The following is an 18980-nucleotide window of genomic DNA, read 5'->3' as shown; positions in this document are numbered from 1 at the left end:
TTCCAAAAGCAATCACTTATATAGAGTGTTTGGTCCGAAACACAGGTCTGTCAGTCACTCTGCTCTGCTGTAAACCGAGGAGAAAACTTTCCTTGTATCCTACAACCTTTATCCAATGAGGAGAGAGAACGGCATAGAGTGTTCCACATGAACTCTGGTAATCCTCGGGTTATCCATTTCTTTACACTGATCTGCACTGTGTGTGTGTAGCTCTGATATGCACAGAGCTGGAACAGAGAGATTCTGCAGACTCGATGCAGAGTTGGGGTGGAAAACATGTTTTGTTTTTTTGCTCAACAGGAAACTGCCCAGTGACAATCGTTATACCACTTCCTATACCAGGATCAGCAGAGTACTCAAGTCTGTTTTTCTCTCATCTATTTCAATTCATCATATGCTGTGCACGTATTGTCGTTCATGAAGGGCAAACACTTTTTTTTTTCTTGGAAATATCCAAGTTTATGTGAAATCAACCCTACAATGAAAACTTGTAGTAAAAGTAAAGGCTCAAGTAATCGTAAAATCAGAGGCATTACTAAACAAATCCACTATCATCAAGTCATAATATAAAATAATGGACAGAAAACATGAAAATGCATAATAAAAAAAAAAAACAGTTTCATCATTTAAAGTCTTTGGAGCATTTGCAATGGCACGTAGACATGTACCATATAAAGCACATTTGCCAGGCAAAAATGTCATACTCGAAAAATCTAAAATCTTTGCAAGGAATTCACAAAAAAAAGCAACACGAGAAGAATAGAAATTTGAACATGGTTGTGAACAAATCTATAGGTCTCATTTCTGCAGGGACATTCAGTGTCATCATCTGCTGTTCCTCTGCACTGAGCAAACCTGAAACGTCCAAGAAGAATAATAAATGGCATACATTTGTCCTACAAATGTGAAGACAGCTGCTCACACTGAAACACAAAATCCTATGTGTTTGAATGCTCAGTTTGGTCAAACAGTTGGGTCAATGCCATGGAGTGATCAGTTTCTTCATGTGGGCTGCCGATCATTTCATTGTAGTATCCCTTCACCAGGTCAAGCTCTGCTGAAACATCTTTAAAAAACACAGATGGTATTAAAAAAAAATATTATTAATTAATAATTATTATTATTCAGAATCTGTTGATTTATTAGTTTCAAGGATACAAATACAAACTTCTCAGTGATCTACATAAATGTTTTTATTTTGGAATCCACCTGGGATTGAGTCATCAGTAGTCTTCAGTGACAGCTCAATTGATTTCATCAGGGTTTCCTCCAGTTCCTTCAGCACATACCCCTAATGAAGCAATGAAATCACTCATTACGCATCACGCATCAGATGAAGATCATTCATGTGCACAACAACAAAATAGAGACAAAGACGTACAACAAACCATGTTTTACTATCATCATTGTTTCAAATTATAAAATATGTCAAACCTTCAGGTCATTCATGTAGAGCAACAGAATATTTTTGGCCTTTTCAAACATGATGTTCTTCGATTCATCCACATGACTCTTAATGATCTCTTTCATTTTGTCCATCGAGCCTGTTCCACTACATTCTGCAGCTTCTACAATAAAACAGAAAACTGTTGCTAAACTGAATGTTTCTGCACAAAAATGATACATATAAATGTGTATAATCATACTGACTTTCTGAATATTTCATCTCTTACTGTCATAACATTCTCGCATGTTTTCCGCAATTGTCCATGTCAGACTCTGGTAGATAATTTTCTTGCGTTCCCGGATGATTCTGTTGAGACTTGCCTTGATCTTTTCTTCCTTTAAAAGAGAACATAGTCTAGATAGATCTGAAGTATTATTCACTCACTCACATACACACGCACACACTTTACCTCTGTCTGTAGAAAATACAGTTGCAGCTCGACCTCTCTGTACTTCTGGATCAGCCTCTCTGTGTCAAGTGTAAATGCAGCGATGGCTCCATTGAATGCTCCACATTCTCTTTCATTTCTGAAACATGTCAACAAGTTTGAATGTTTAATACTGTAATTATGTCAGTTGTATAAATATGTTGTTTGATGTTCATCAATCATCCAGGTCAGGGTTTCTCAAGGGTTAATTGACCTGCTTGAGGTTCTTAAAATATTTCACCTCCAAACAGAACCAACAGGTTCCTGAACATGCTTCTCTTTCAGGTGAGAGGTGAAGCATCTTCAAGAACCTCAAGCAGTCGCTTTCCTCCAGTTGCCTTGTTGTAACTCATAGATACTGTATAAATACTGGATATTATAAAACATTATTTGTAGATGTTTCTTAATTCTACACATTCTCTCTCTCTAGATTGTAAATAGGCCAATAAAGAGTTTTGTGTCCTAAGTGAGTAATTTCTTACGGGAAAGTCTTTCTGAACTCCTCATCAATGCTGTTGGTCAGGAACAAACTCAGCTTCTCATTGAAGTTCATTTGCCTCTGTCTTTTTGGTTTGAAGGCGCCGTTGTTTTTAACCACAAACTTCAATGTCCTGTGAAAATTGCATCTTTTCTGACCTGGGGCCTTTCTCTGAAAAAAACAAATAAAAGATTTGTGTTTTACAACATTTTTGTATTAAGTACAAAATCAAAGTCATCTTGACAGTCGTACAACTGAAACACATACAGGATTTAACATTGATTTCAACTTGGCGTCACATGAACGTTTTGATTGTTCAACCCCCTCAGTGAGGCATCTTTCAAAAGCCTCATAAGCCTCTTCCATGGGTCTTCTGACTTTATCAAGTTCCCGCCTCATGTTTTCTTCAAGATCTGAGTACACCTTTGTTTTCTTCCCAGCCTGAAATCAGAGTATGGACAGTAATTAAAGCTAGGGTTGACGTTGAGAAAGATTGATCATTATTATTAACATCATTTAGATGGTGGTTATGGCCCTATTACCTACACAATGTGAAGAGCAAAAGGAACCATAAAAATCAATTCTCTCTAGTGGCTGAAGGCCTGCAAGGGAATTGACCAATCACAGCCATATGGTCCGTATGGGAGTTTCTCCTTGCTCAAATTTGCCATTCATCCAATCCCTTTGCTCAATTTTGACACTCTCCTGCTTCTCATCCCGCCTCGTCCCAACCCCCTTCAGCATTTGAAACTACAAGCGGTTTATAAGGCCCTGAGCAATTCAGCTACAAGCGTTTCAGGCATGGAGAAGAAAGAGAGCGACAGCAGCAAGTGGCCTCTGCTTGCCTCACCAGCAAATGCCGAAAGAAAGCACAAGTCTGCCACTGAAAAGGCAGAGATGAAGAGGAGATGCTGAGGGCTCAGTGTTGGTTACAAAGCCTCTGTGAAGTGACCCAGCCTCAGTAAATCAACAATCTTGACAGACGGATTTTCTGTAGTGGTGACATTAACTCATTGAGTGCCAAAAACGAGATTTCTGGTTTTTTGCTGTTTTTTAAAATTATGATACTAGACACTTTAACACACCTTATGTGTAAATTTGGGGACTCTACGACGAGCAGAACTGAAATAGATGACGATCAAAAACTCATGACAGCTCATGATCTGGAAGTTTTCATCATAACTCGGCTTTTGCAAACGGAGTTCTGCATGTGGATGCAGCAGCTGCTCTGCTTCACCCGCGAGAGGAAGCTCTCAGCTGACAGTCCCGCCCGGTCTTCATCTGGAGCAACACCGTGTCCTCCCCAAAGTCCTCCCGCGGTAAAATGTGATGGTCTCTGGGCCAAAGCAGACCGGCATCACCGACCCGTACCACAGACGGACCGCGACCACCGGTGGGACCGGTGTTCCCGACCTGCTTTGGCCGAGAGACCATCACGTTCCGCGGCGTGTTATTGTTGTTTAGTGGCGCCCCCCTCCCCCGCCCCCGATGGTGGATTTGTGAATAGAACGACAATTGTTGTATATATTTATCTTATACGAGCCCTTTGATCCAGAAATGCGAGTGTCAGAAGAGCGACAGACACAAACAGAGCACCTTTCATAAAAGACGCTCTATCTCCTTTTATTTTCTAGAAAAAAAGCAGGGATTTTGGTGAAACCCAGCCATGTTTAGCTTGAGTTTTCTCAGGAATGGAGGCACGTAGAAACAAACGGTTTGTGGCCATTTGAAGCATAAAGTTTCACCTTTCAAATGAGCTACAGTATGTGTTGGTGGCAATAATATAGAATACACTGTGGCTCTACAAAAATTGTCAAAAATGGTCTAAATTGCCGGTACACTTGACTAAAACTTTGGAAAGGAGCGCGGCACTCAATGAGTTAAATAAGGTTCTATATAATGTCACCACTACAGAAAATCTGTCGGTCAAGATTTATTTATTTATTTATTAATAATCTTGACAAATAGATTTTCTTTATTGGTGACATATTATTATACATTATTAGAACCTTATTATACTGGCAATCAATAAGTCAGCAAGAAGTCAGTCATCTGACATCAAAATGTGACTGGATCTTACCACGTCCTTGCGTCTCGCCCCTTGAATCAGAGCAAGAATCCCATACGCTCCAGACACATAGTTTGATGTCACTGAGCGCTGGTCATTGAGATCTTCAAGAAATTTCTGAAGTTTGGGTATTTCTAAAAAAGTTAATGCAGGTTGTATATTTTACATTGTTGCATCACATGCATTTTGAGTTATTGTTGGATACATTTACAATAAACTTCAACCATATGCGTGTTTGAGTGATACATTTTCTATCATGGAGACTTCACTTACCAGTGTCGTGTTGTTGTAGATATTTTCTTTTCAGAAACTCCCTGGAGCTCACTGTGAACACTTTGAAACACTCCTCACTGAAGTGTTTCTGAAAAGGACAAAAGGTTGTTTTTTTGTTGTTGTTGTTTTTACAAATCTTGCAGTTGTAGAGAATTTGTTTGACTTTCTTTCGATCTAACTCACCTTGATCATATTTTCTTTTTGGAATTCTGCCATCACTTTTTTCTTGGCCTCCCTGTTTCTCTGAAGTATACGATTACGAACAATTGCCGAGCTATAAAAAGAGATATAAAGTGTTACACAGTGTTTGATTCCTTGAATTCAGTAATTTATGTTACATCTTATGTTCAGTGTTCTTTCCTCTCAGGAAGAAAAGGCAAATGATTATTTGTAAGCCATTTATAACAAGTCCAACTCTCTACATTAAAGGTCTGATTTCCTGGTAAACTATAGTTTTAGTTGTGATGAATTTATAAGCAGTTGTTTAGTGGAATTTCACTCAAAGAACTCTCAACGTGACTATTTATTGTTCAGAAATCTACTGAAAAGAAGCTTAAAACCGGAAAAAATAAGTCTATCTCTTCTAACTCTGATTTTAACAAAATAATTGCACATTGCATTACAAATAGATTACAACCTAGTCTTACTTACTTCATGTTCAGCTGACTTTCTGTGTTCTGAGTTACATAGTCAATAGGTTAAACAGGAATTAATGAAATCGAGATGTACTGATTGTTTCTATTTCCTCATAATCCCACTAAATTATACAACTGCAGAGTATTAAATTACCCTTTATGTTTCCCTCCCAAGAAATCACAGAAACCACTGTTTGTCTTACTCACTCTGAATGTTCAATATCATCAGACTTGGTGCAGATAAAGTGAATGCACTGACATTCACCACCATTTCCCATGAGGCTACAGGCATTCTCCAGGATCTCCCAAGCTTCTCTCTCTGATGCTGCTCGATTAGTTTCAGTGACAATCCACACAGTGGAACAACGTCCTACAAGCTGCAGAAGCATAACAAGATAATTATGAGAAACTGACTCAATGTCAACAGTTTCCAGATAAGACAGTAAAACAGCATAAACAGCAGTCTATGGGAATAAATTACCTCTTTCCACATTTTGTCTCGGCCCTTGTTACGATCTCCATTTCCAGGAAGATCCACAAGTGTGACATGCTGGAGAAGTTCATTATCAGGCACCTTGACAGTCACACACTTCACCAGTGGCCAGTACCACCTCTTGACTTCTTTGCCTTGTCCCACTTCTGAGTCGCTTCTTGTGTATTGGATAAATTTTTTAGATAGTTTTTTAGCCTGTGATAAATTATTGAATACATTTAGACAATAAAAAGTGATTTTATTTGTGAATTAGACTTGGATGGGATTAACTATGAGACACTATCAATTAAAGCATCTACAAAGAAAAAACACATTCAGACAGATGAACAGTTTTTAAGTTTAAACATGAACCTGATTTTGACAGAGCCTAGGATCATCCAGAAGGACGACATAATGCACCTTCCCTGTTTACCCCCCTCCCCTCAGAAGGCTCGAGAGTGTTGACTGAAAGCCCCGTCAGTGTAAATATGATAACTTAACGGGTGCGTCTCAATCGCAGTGTCTGAGGTACCCAACAGTCGACGGTTGTTGTTGTTACGTCACGTTGATAGACTGTATATGTCTAGCGGTGTGGTAGATTACAGGTTAGAGATTGGGGGGGGGGGGGGGGATCCCTTTTGGGTGTCTACACGAAAACGCGGGGGCTGAACTAAACTGTGATTGATTTATTATAACAGTAGTAACCTTGGACTCCCAGACTTTGGACCTGTTACACTGTCATAAAGACACAGTGCACACATGTTGTAGTCTTACTTACTGATCCACATGTCAAAGTCTTCTTCATTGAAGTGAGAAACTCTGGAATTTCTCTGAAATATTTGTCGTCCATGAGGCTTTCAGGGGACACAGTTTTCCATTCTTCTCCATACAGCGCGGTCAGCTTTTCAACAGTGTCACTGTCAACATCAATTTCCCAATCTGCATTGTCTTTAAGATTATGACTCAAGGGCCATAACTCCTCTTCCCAGTCCTAAAAAAATAAAACATTAATATTTTATTTATTTCTTATGTGGCACATCATGTAAGCAACAATTATATTTTGCTGCTAAACTGTACATGTTTTTTAAGAATTTTCGACTGTTTTACCTCTTTTGTAATGAACTCAATGTCTGCCTCGTAGTTTGAGTTGATTGTGTTCGCCTCCACTTTAATCATGACTGAGGTACATGCACTGACACTTCCAGAGGGCAGAAGTTTCTCCTCTCCAATGACGGCATTTATCAGAGAGCTTTTTCCAGCTCCAGTTCTACCAAACACACCGACCAGCTCTCTCTTGCCTGTCTCCAAATCACTGATTTTAGACCTGGTGTACAAGAGTTTTAATGTGGTTTAGCTGACTAAAAAAATGAATCCATTATGTTTCCAATGCTTGATAACATGAAGGAGGCTACTCATGAATATCGCAGCAGAATTATGACCATACTTATGTCAGCTACATCCTATATGACATCCTACATCACTTTTTTTGCATCAGTGTTCATTCCATCCACATTAATCAGCAGTAGCAGAGTGGTAATTGTGAGGGTCAGAGGAATTCCCAGTAGTCTGTTTGGTTTGGTAATTACAACAAACTAAAAGAGACAATATAATAAATGATATAACAAAAAAAGAAAAGAAAATACATGATCATAAATGATCCTCATGGCTTGAATTGGGCTGTGATGTGTTAGACTAGACAACAGAACAAACTTAACACTTACTTGAGGAAAGCATTGAGCTTTGTGTTGTCTCCATTTTGTAGTTTTGTATGAACAGCCTTCATATTTTTTTTTGCTTTGTGCAGTATTTGCAGTATTCTTTTTTCTGTCAGAATAAAGGTAAAGAACCATTAATCAAGAACCATTAACAGTATTTCCATTAATGCACTATGAGGATTCTTTCCATTGTTTCAGATGTAAGGTAAGTAGGCCTACCTTTTTTGCCACAGTGTCGTTTACTGGCTGGTGACTGACAGTTCAACTCGTCCTGAAGATCCCATCTTCTCTTTCCTTATTGGATATTTTACATTAAAAAGTAACCACAGAGAAAGTTTGTTGCATGTTCTTCTTACAATATCAAAACTAAATGAAATCAAAATATTAGTGCCTTGAAACATCAAGCCACTAAATGTAAATTATATTGTCCCACCTTTATCTTTTGTGCCACTGGAGGACCGACAGTCCTGAGGATGAACATAAACAGCCACTTTGATCATTAAAGCAGATATCATCGGCACGGCCGTTTCGGCTAATGCTGTGTTCAAGGCAGGCTTTTGAAACCGTAAGTTACAGCTTCAAGTCACAACTACGACTTGGTAGCGTTCCAGGTAACCCGTAGCTCGTGTTTTTACCGTCCTGTTGTCTGTGAAAGTTCCCTATAATGGCCACTCGTAACTTCCGACCCGTGAACTCGTACCAGATCGAACTGGTATGACTTCACAGGTCGGAAAAACACAAAGTACGAGTTTCCTTGAACGCACCATGAGTTAGCAGCCCCCGCCCTTGTCAGGCATCAATTGGTCCTCGTGCTACGTCACCACATTCACGCACATCCCTTGGCTGCACACACAGCCCTTCATGCCGTTCTCTCCCCTCATTGGATAACACTTGTATCCCACAAGGAAAATTTTCTCCTCGGGTTACAGCAGAGCAGAGTGACGGAGAGACTCGTGTTTAGGCTGAAATACTTCATGTAAGTGATTGCTGACGGAAAATAGGACTATTTAGGACTTATATTAACAAAAACATTCCACTGATATCTGCTTTAATTTGAAGAACACTGTTAGAGCCATTTGCACATTGAGATTTTGTGATATTTCATTTGATTTGCAGATAATAATCAGTTCCATAGTTTACTGCAGAGTGCTTACAGAATTTAAAGGACAATTCTGGGAAAATTCAACTCGGGGCTAAAAGAAGGAATCTGAAGATTTTCAGTTTAGTTGTGTCTGTCCCCGCATCGCCACGGCAGCGATGAATCTAATTTTGTCGGAACAACTTGTAATGACTCCAAAATTATCTGGGTGGGTAAATGATTGTATTTTATGCTAGAAATAAGGTCCAGATTGTAGATGGCAATTATCTTAAGATGTATAGCATAACGTGTTTTGGTTAAGTAAGTGAAGCTATGGAGCTGAGCGAGCACAATAGTTTTTTACTGTGTTTGCACGAGATTATTGTTTTTGTCAGCTTACTGCACAGTTTTATTTTCCTTTTTATCCTCTCCCAGGATACTTCATATGCATGAGAACAGAGAAAAGTTCACTTACTTCATACCTGTAAAACTTTTATGTTGTTCTTACCTGAGCAGAATCAGCTCCTTCTTCACGTTTCTGTTGACACAGAAGACAAAGTGTAACATCAATTTTGAGCAGTCACTGAAAATAAAATCTGTTTCACTGCAATAAATGTCTTAGATTACATCAAACTATAAAAACTGTATTCAACTTACACAAGGAGAAGAAACAGCTGTTTCCAGATGTGTTGTCTGTTGCTCTGCCTGGTGATAATTGTAATAATTTTTAATCAAAGACAGTGAATAGATATTTGTTTTTAATCTTAGTTCATGCTATAAGTTTATCTGTTCAGGCTCCTGTAATTGTAACAGCATAAATTCACATAAGTTACATTTAGGACACTACTGTACATTGTGTGAAGTATCCTTACAATGTAGATCATTACCTTTAATAACTTGAGTTTTTCCTTGAATTTTCCTCTTGGTCCCATTTTTGTGATCAGGTTTTCAATTTCCCGATCACCAAGAGTATAAAAATTTTCCTCGTCAACTTCTTCATCTGAAATAAATAAAAAAAACAATTATGTTGAATCTCAGTCATCAAAATTAAAATCTGAAACTGTTTTATGAGTGTATTTTCTAATGACTGAAATAAATGCGGCCACTGACATGAGCTAATAACATGGTTGTAAAAGCTTGATGCATATCATATTTTTTATTAAGAATCTATTTCAATAACCCACAAAATGCTAAACAACAGTGAATGTGTTCTCTCTAAATGTGGGAAAATGTACAAGCAAACTGCTAGAATTTAGCTAAAGTCTCTTCTAAAATACTATGTGAACTTAAATTATGTCAGGATTACACTGAAGAACAAATCAGAGCAGGTTCATGTCTATGCCGGTAGATATTGAGATCTAAAGTATTGGCAGGTCACATCAAAGAAACACAGTTATACCCTTACTTCACCTTCAAATCTCTGTATCCACTTGCTGAGTCCCCACTCAGTTAATTTGTTACGAACAAATTCATCCATGTCCAAGAACAGAAACTGAAAGATAGATGATACAATATGTAGTCATTGATGCTTGATACATATGTGTGGGGCAGATTCAATTAATTATATTTAATTGAATGTTATATTGTGAAAATAATTGACCTGAAAAGAGTTTGAACAATACACTATCAGTGTATAAGCTGTAGGTGCCGTGTGACTGATAAAACAGTTCATAATCATCATCACAATAAACTTTGAATTTCATAATTGTTAAATAATTCATTTTTGATGTTTACAATAACTGTGGTGATGCAGATAAAAATAGGCGCCTGTGTCTTTAAGAAAGTAGCTTCGGCACGGTGTTTAGGAAGTAAAGCAGTGTGGAAGACAGAATAGCCTGAGGAGCCCACGGTTTTTCTGACCGTGTTGAGATCGTATTGAAGACGTGTTTGAAGTGTGAGTGGACAGGTAGCCTATCGTTAAAAGCCCGTGGAAAATGTAAGCTTTTATTTTTTGTATTTTGGCGAATAAACCTGTAACACCTGCTGTCGTGGAGGACGCACTTTTTTCTGTTTTGGACAACACGAGTCAGCCATAAGCTCCGGTGGGACTTCGTTAGAAAACCTACATTTTAGTCAGAAAAACCCAAGTCTTCTCCGTGGAAAGTTCAGGAAAGGACAACTCGTGGAAACTGTGGACTGCTTCAGTGAGAGCTCGTTGATGAAAGGCTGTGTGGATTATTGATTTTTGAGCCGACGTGGATCAACAAAAAAAAAAAAAAGAAAGGAAAAAGAGAACGACGGTAAGCTAGCAAGCTGATGTTGTTAATTCTTTTCAAGTGGACAATATGGATGGAATATGCTATGAGGAGCTAGCTTGTGGAAAGAGGGAAACGAAAATGACAGAGAGGGCTGTCGCCGAAAAAGTGCATAGATTAACTCAAACCAGGAAAGCTAAACTGGGCCATCTAACTAGCCAAGCTAACGAGATCGAGCGGCTAATGGAAGATGATGCTAATGTAAACACAGTCAAGCAGAAATTACGTTTGGAATTTCAAGACTCGCTAGAGGAATGGTGCAAGACAAATGATGCTTTAGCAAGACTGTTGTGTGAAGAAGAACAAGAAAAGGATCAGAGTTCATGGTTTGAGCCTAAATTAATGCACAATCGTGGATTTATGCAAGATGTGGAGACATGGATAAAGGCAGCTGATGATCGAGCTAAACAAGCTAAAGAATGTGATGCAAGCATACAGCCAGGGGATAGTGTATCGTTGGCGTCAGCTGCTAAAAGCAGTAGGAGCAGACAGCGTGGTTCAGCTGTTGGGAGCAAGGTGTCCACTGCTTCCTCAGCGCGCCTCAAAGCTGAAGTGGAGAGAGCTTCCTTGCTGGCAAAGGCTGCAGCTCTTCAACAAAAGCAAGATCTCGAACGTCAAGAAGCTGAGCTAAAAGCTAAAAGAGAAGCTTTGGATCTGCAAACTGCCCTTGCAGCCTCTGATGCTAAACTCAAAGTCTTGGAAAATTATGAAAGTGAACGCCTGTCACATGTAAGCGCAGGAGGTGGACTGACTATGGAGTCTGGATACTTACCATTACCTGTGAGTCAAAATCCAGTTAGCGGACATGAGGAACGGAAATGGAGAGTTCAGGCCACTGCAACCTGAATTTACCACATCACGACAGTCCAGTGGTGAGTTTATAACAGGTGATCACACCATGGAGACTCTCTGTAGTGTTATGTCAAGACAGAACAACATAACAGAGCTAATGGTCAAACAACAGAGAATGTTGACACTGCCTCCATTAGACATCCCTACTTTCAGCGGAGATCCTCTGGATTACAATTCATTTGTGAGAGCCTTCGAGCATGGCGTAGAATCCCGCACTGAAAGCTTTAAAGATCGTCTCTACTACTTGGAGCAGTTCACTGATGGACAGCCAAAGGAGCTGATAAAGAGTTGCCTTCACATGAAGCCCGACGCAGGCTACCAACGGGCCAAACAGCTACTAAAAGAACATTTTGGAAACAATTATAAAATCGCTGTGGCCTACATGAACAAAGTGTTGGACTGGACACCTATCAAGCCAGAGGATGCAGAGGCTCTGAACGCCTTCTCACTCTTCCTGACAGCATGCTGTAACACCATGACTGAGGTGAGTTATATGGAAGAACTGGACAATGTTGCGAACTTGAAGGCTATAGTTGCAAAGCTTCCATTCAAGCTGCGTGAAAGGTGGAGAGGTGTTGTGTGTCGCATACAAGAGGAATGTGATAGAAGAGTCAAGTTTAAGGATTTGGCAGACTTTATTCACAAACAGGCCAAAGTTGCTCTTCACCCAGTCTTTGGTGACATCAAGGATAACATGGCAGCTAAAACAACGACACCTAAACAAAGCAATAACAAAGAACAGAGAAGAGGCATAATCAGGAGGTCTTTCACCACAAGCGCTGTAAAGCTGGAACAGAGGGCTGCAGAGCAACTGGAACACTCTGCTCCTGTTTCGCCATCGTCACTGTCATGTCTCTTCTGTAAAGGTGAACATGTCATGGAGACTTGTTACAAACTTAAAGGCAAGACTCATAAAGAAAAACTGGAATTCTTGAGAAGCAAGGGACTTTGTTTCAGCTGTCTCAAGCAAGGACACATGAGTAAACTATGCAAAGCAAAAGCAAGCTGTGAGGTGTGTTCTTTAACACATCCCACTCTTCTTCACATCAAGAAAAAAGATGTTGTTGCTGATGCAGAAAAAAGGAAAAATGACAGTGACGGTCAGACAGTCTTAAGTGCATTCGTCTGCGCTCAGTCTGAGGGTCATGAGCTGACTGGGGCCGGGGAGGACGACTGCACGCTCGCAATAGTTCCTGTCCAAGTCAAGTCCAAGTTTGGAAGTGAGATAGTGCGGACGTACGCCTTCCTGGACTCGGGCAGCTCTGCCACGTTTTGTACCGAGGCACTGATGAACAATTTGAAGATTAGTGGACGAAAGACAGACATGCTGCTAAGAACCATGAATGAAGAGAAACCTGTCAGTACTTACGTGGTATCCGGTCTGGAGGTTAGTAGTTTGTCAAGTGATGAGTTTATTGATCTTCCAGATGCTTTCACTCATAAGACAATACCTGTAGGAAAAGAAAACATACCACAACAGAAGGATCTTGAAAGGTGGCCATACCTTAAAGAAATACAACTGCCTCAGATCGAAGCTGACATCGGATTGCTCATCGGAGCAAACGTGCCAAAAGCTATGGAGCCGTGGGAGGTAGTGAGCAGCGTTGGTAATGGACCATATGCAATAAGAACCAAGCTCGGCTGGACTGTGAACGGGCCTTTAAGGGAAAGCTGCAGTTGGACAGATAAAAGGAAACCTACCAAGACTATGGCAAACCGCATCTCTGTGGCCAGTTTGGAGAACCTGTGGCTTCAACAGTTTCAGATGGATTTCCCAGAGGGAGGGAAAACATGATGAAGTGGAAATGTCTAAAGAGGATCACCAGTTCATGGACATGGTCATGGAGTCCACTACACTGGTTGACGGCCACTACGTCATATGTTTGCCTGTGAAAAACAGAATGGTCAACTTGCCAAATAACCGCATAATGGCTGAGCAGCGAGCACAGAATTTAAAGCGGGAAATTTATCAGGAATGACTGCTTTCACAAAGAATACACAGATTTCATGGACGATATCCTCCAGAAGGGCTACGCCGTCCAATTGTCTGGGGAAGATCAGAAGCCAAAAGAAGGTAAAGTGTGGTACATCCCGCACACAGCTGTATATCACCCTGTGAAGCAGAAACTGAGAGTTGTGTTCGACTGCGCAGCTTCCTATCAGGGAACGTCGCTAAATGACCAACTCTTACAAGGCCCTGATTTAACCAGCAGTCTGATCGGAGTCGTCATCAGATTCAGACAAGAACCTGTCGCGATCATGGCGGACGTCGAAGCAATGTTCCACCAGGTTAAAGTGGCTGAAGATGACTCCGATTTGCTGAGGTTTCTATGGTGGCCAGGTGGAGATTACAATCAAGCTCTGGCTGAACACAAGATGACTGTGCACCTGTTTGGAGCCACTTCTTCGCCCAGCTGTGCCAGTTTTGCACTGAAGAAGTGCGCTGAAGATCAGAGTCAACAGTTTAGAGCTGAAGTTGTACAGACAGTCCTACAGAATTTTTATGTAGACGACTGCCTCAAGTCTGTCGCTACAGAAGATGAAGCCATAACGATGTGCCAAGACCTCATGAAAATCTGTGGCCATGGAGGCTTTCGTCTCACCAAATGGGTGAGCAACCGTCGGAAGGTGCTCGACTCCATCCCAAAGTCTGAATTGGCGAAAGAGATGAAAACCTTGGATCTCGATCAGGATGAACTTCCTATGGAGAGGGCCCTGGGTCTCAACTGGTGTGTAGAGTCCGACACATTTAAGTTTAAAATCACCATCAGGGACCGTCCATTCACGAGAAGAGGATTTCTCTCAGTCGTCGGATCAGTATACGATCCACTGGGCGTGCTAGCACCCGTGGTTTTGCCAGCAAAGACTATTCTTCAAGAGTTGTGCAGGTTGAAGATCGGATGGGATGACGACTTACCTGAGCACATCAAAAAGAGGTGGTGCGACTGGTTAGCCAGTCTTACTGATTTAGAGCACTTCAGTTTTCCCAGATGTCTGAAGCCTGACGGATTTGAAGATTGTGAGTTTGCACAATTGCATCACTTCGCCGATGCAAGCGAGTATGCATATGGATCAGTCAGTTACCTCCTCATGCGTAACTCAAGTAACAAAATGCATTGTGCGTTCTTGATGGGCAAGTCCAGAGTGGCGCCTCTCAGGTCGCCCACCATTCCACGGATGGAACTGACCGCTTGCTACGGTGGCAGTGAAAATGGATGGGGTCCTGAGAAGAGAGTTGCAACTTGACCTTGCACAATCAATATTTGGACTGATAGTACAGTAGTACTAAAGTATCTGCAAAATGAGACAAACACGTTACAGAACGTTTGTGGCAAACAGAGTGTCCGCCATTTTGAAAGGCTCTGATGTGGAACAATGGAGACATGTTGGCACCGACAAAAATCCAGCTGACTGCGCCTCTAGAGGGCAAAAGGTGAGTGACTTCATGAAGAACATGAGTTGGATTTCAGGTCCAGAGTTCCTCTGCAGTCCAGTTGAGTGCTGGCCAAAGAGTCCGTTGAGCGATGCAGCAATTGCTCTGGATGATCCTGAGATCAAAAGAGTTACAGTTAACATCATAGGTGTGGAGGAAAGTGTAACTCCATTTAAGAAACTGATCCACTACTTCTCATCTTGGATGAGTTGAAACGGACTGTGGCGTGGTTCTTGAAGCTTAAAGATTTGCTGTGGAGTCTCTGTCAAAGGAGGAAAGAGCTGTGTGCAGCCAGTGAGGAAGCATGCTTGGACAGTAGTCAGCAGCTGATCAAAAGTCAGATGAACTCCTTTAAAGAAAGCTACAAGAGCACACACATTTCAGTGGAAGACCTGGAAAAGGCGGAGCTTCACATTATCCAATTCTGTCAGAAGGAGAAATTCTCAGAAGAGATCGCAGCTCTGAACAAAAGACAAAATGTGAAGCACAGCAGCCCCTTGTACAAGCTGAACCCCGTAGTTCAGGACGGCGTGCTGCGAGTTGGTGGAAGGCTGAGTCGGGCAGCCATGCCAGTGAGTAATAAACAACCAATCATTCTGTCCAGAGACTTTCACATTTCGGATTTGGTTCTTCAACAAATTCATAAAGAAACTGGGCATGCAGGGCGCAACCACATGCTGTCTGAGTTGCGTCTGAAGTTTTGGATGACGAATGCCAACACGGCTATCAGAAAGATATGTGGAAGGTGTGTGACGTGTCGTCGCTTACATGGTAAAGCTGGGAGACAACTAATGGCTGACCTTCCACTGCAACGAGTGATACCAGATGATCCACCCTTCACGAGGGTAGGAGTGGACTATTTCGGACCATTAGAAGTGAAACGGGGGAGAAGTATCTTAAAAAGGTATGGAGTTATATTCACTTGCCTAACTGTGCGCGCAGTGCATATTGAGCTCGCCTCCTCATTGGACACTGATTCGTGCATAAACGCACTCCGGCGATTTATTAGCACGGCGAGGTCAAGTGGAAGAGATTCGCTCAGATAATGGGACGAATTTCATTGGTGCGAACCGCGAGTTGAAGGAGTCCATTGCTGACTGGAATTCCTCCGAGTTTCAACACCTGTTTCATCAACACAAAGTCAAGTGGACGTTCAACCCTCCGGCGCGTCGCATCATGGAGGCACATGGGAGCGGCTCATAAGGTCAATAAGGAAGGTGCTGAACTCCACTGCGAAAGAACAACTCATGGATGAAGAAAGCCTCCACACAGTGTTGTGCGAGGCAGAGTCAATCATTAATAGCCGACCTATCACAAAGGCGTCCAATGACCCAAACGATTTGGAGGCGCTGACGCCTAATCATCTTCTACTTTTGAAAACGAAACCAAACTTACCTCCAGGATTGTTCAAACAATAACGACCTCTACGTGCGGCGTAAATGGAGACAGGTACAATATGTGTCCAACCTGTTTTGGAAGAGGTGGATCAAAGAATACCTGCCTCAACTCCAGGAGCGCCAGCGCTGGGCCACAGCTTCACGAAACTTCACAGAAGGAGACGTAGTTCTTCTCGTGGATGACTGTGCGCCGAGAAATTCGTGGATTATGGGAAAGATCATCGAGACTGTTCCTGACAAGAAGGGTCTTGTTCGCAGAGTGCGGATAAAAACAAAGACTAACATCTTGGACAGACCCATTACAAAGATATGTCTGCTTGTGGAATCTGAATGGGCCAGTGGTAAAGACTGAGCTCCCACGTTGAGCCAAGTGCTGGTAACCTCTGGCTCTTTCTCTTTCTTTCTCTCTCCTCTTTTTCTATCATTCTATCTTTTTCTACTACAGCTGATGAAGACAAAGATTGGCTGCTAATGGACTTCGTATCCTTGTTTGAAGTTAATAGAAAAAACAGTGGACATTTCATATGCTTATTAAAGGCAGTCTTTTCATGTTTAAAAATTGAATGTTTCAGAAATTGTGGTAATTGTTCAGAGTTACATTATCAGAACAATTAGGGGCCGGTAATGTAGGTGCCGTGTGACTGATAAAACAGTTCATAATCATCATCACAATAAACTTTGAATTTCATAATTGTTAAATAATTCATTTTTGATGTTTACAATAACTGTGGTGATGCAGATAAAAATAGGCGCCTGTGTCTTTAAGAAAGTAGCTTCGGCACGGTGTTTAGGAAGTAAAGCAGTGTGGAAGACAGAATAGCCTGAGGAGCCCACGGTTTTTCTGACCGTGTTGAGATCGTATTGAAGACGTGTTTGAAGTGTGAGTGGACAGGTAGCCTATCGTTAAAAGCCCGTGGAAAATGTAAGCTTTTATTTTTTGTATTTTGGCGAATAAACCTGTAACACCTGCTGTCGTGGAGGACGCACTTTTTTCTGTTTTGGACAACACGAGTCAGCCATAAGCTCCGGTGGGACTTCGTTAGAAAACCTACATAAGCAGTGTACAATGATGTGAGCAGATCAGTAACTCATGCAGGCATTGTGTTGTATGAGATAAGATAAGATAAGATAAGATAAGATGTGCCTTTATTGTCTCCTGAGGTGGAGAAATTTGTCTTGGGCACTCAATAGTTGCCGCCATACACAATAAAAAACATGTGGCCAAAAAAACACAGATACATAGAAAATACATACAGTACAAATGGGATGCCCGATGCTGCACCGATTACATCTCCTCCTCACACACTCCTCATCCCTTGTCTGTCCCAACCATACTGCACTTGCAGACACACCCAACCCTCTATGCATGATATCCATCACTAACACATCTCTACCTAAGTTTATACATCTTAAAGAGGAACTATGCAGGATTTGTAGCTTAACTATGCTACATTTGGCCTGACAGTTTGTGGGTGTAATCCTGCACATCAATCAACAACACACAACTTCCTCTTGAGTACTGTACCATAACTCCTCACACAAGAAATTTTTCAGTTTCAATTTCCAGGAAATGAAACCCACTGAGAAAGTAGATTTCATTGGCCCTGCTAAAGATGTGTAATAATTGCAGTGCTGCTCGTACTTAATATGTTTATTTTATTATTTATTTATTTTTAGTCATTGCTGCTTCTTGTTCTAAGCGTTCTCTGTTTTGAAGTGTATTCTATGTTTGTTTGTTTTTGTTGTTGTTGTTTTTGCTGGTTATGGTTATGGTTTCTCTCTATTGTCTCTACTGTTTGTGTGTATTGCCACAGAGAACCACCGTGCAATAAGGATTGATTAATTGACTGATTGATTGATTCCTTGAACACAATGAGAGGAGGTGAGCAGCGGGCATTTTAGCAGTCTTCACTGGTTCTGATTAGCACATCTACTGAAGCAGAAAATAGTCAAAGAGCAAGGGGTCTTACCAAAAAGTAGACGAAGAAGCCTTGGGGAACTGATGTGACTGGAAGTGTCTGTCTTTCAAAGACTATTTTCCTTGTTTTACTCTGCGGAGCAAGCAAATACAAAGCCTAAAAAATACAGAGAAATGATATAGCTACTCCTTGTCAGAGCAAACAGGTAATTTGTAATCTTAAAAAAATCTTTTATTCACCTTAACATGCCTCAGTCTTTTTCTGTTGTCTGTCTAAACTAAAGTCTGCTTAGTCGTCCTCCTCTCTGCTCTCCTTTTATGAAGCTGGGGGAGGGAGGGGCTCACTATTTCTATCCTATCAACTACTGACATGTTTAATATTTGAAGTACAACTTCAAACAATCTTATCGGTTATATGAAAGATGAAGGGTGTTACTGGTGTTGGCAGAATCCTGTTTTCTGATAAAGTCTGCTGTTGATCATTGAGAACGACACTCCATAGAGGAAGCTGCTGAGTACTGGTCCAGTCACA

The 18980-nt window shown here is 41.1% G+C and overlaps 1 protein-coding gene across 1 annotated transcript; it reads right to left on the bottom strand.

The window, feature by feature from the left end:
- Window positions 1-440: 440 nt before the first annotated feature.
- Window positions 441-18727, bottom strand: LOC146982951 (nuclear GTPase SLIP-GC-like). Its single transcript, XM_085784258.1, has 22 exons — window positions 18501-18727; window positions 10004-10085; window positions 9481-9593; window positions 9251-9298; window positions 9102-9131; window positions 7949-7982; window positions 7735-7809; window positions 7522-7624; window positions 6908-7124; window positions 6579-6791; window positions 5810-6016; window positions 5536-5705; window positions 4877-4967; window positions 4694-4781; window positions 4433-4554; window positions 2620-2793; window positions 2357-2523; window positions 1857-1974; window positions 1674-1782; window positions 1435-1568; window positions 1210-1291; window positions 441-1066 (listed from the first exon to the last, which is right to left on the bottom strand). The coding sequence occupies exons 2-22, from the start codon at window positions 10068-10070 to the stop codon at window positions 939-941; spliced, it is 2490 nt and encodes an 829-aa protein (XP_085640384.1). The 5' UTR covers window positions 10071-10085; window positions 18501-18727; the 3' UTR covers window positions 441-938.
- Between the last annotated feature and the right edge of the window lie 253 nt (window positions 18728-18980).

This window comes from Trachurus japonicus, chromosome 8, assembly GCF_045865225.1.
Source record: "Trachurus japonicus isolate A0001 chromosome 8, Traja_1.0".
Classification (NCBI taxonomy): domain Eukaryota; kingdom Metazoa; phylum Chordata; class Actinopteri; order Carangiformes; family Carangidae; genus Trachurus; species Trachurus japonicus.
This window is presented reverse-complemented; position numbering and strand designations above follow the sequence as displayed.

What these genes read in the sequence shown, in the direction of transcription:
- LOC146982951 (XM_085784258.1), bottom strand. Translation starts at nt 10,070, where the DNA reads ATGGATGAATTTGTTCGTAACAAATTAACTGAGTGGGGACTCAGCAAG. An exon ending in ACGACACTGTGGCAAAAAAG is followed by an intron (nt 7,625 to 7,734) that starts GTAGGCCTACTT and finishes TTATTCTGACAG; the next exon opens with AAAAAAGAATACTGCAAATA. An exon ending in AGACTTTGACATGTGGATCA is followed by an intron (nt 6,017 to 6,578) that starts GTAAGTAAGACT and finishes AATTTATCACAG; the next exon opens with GCTAAAAAACTATCTAAAAA.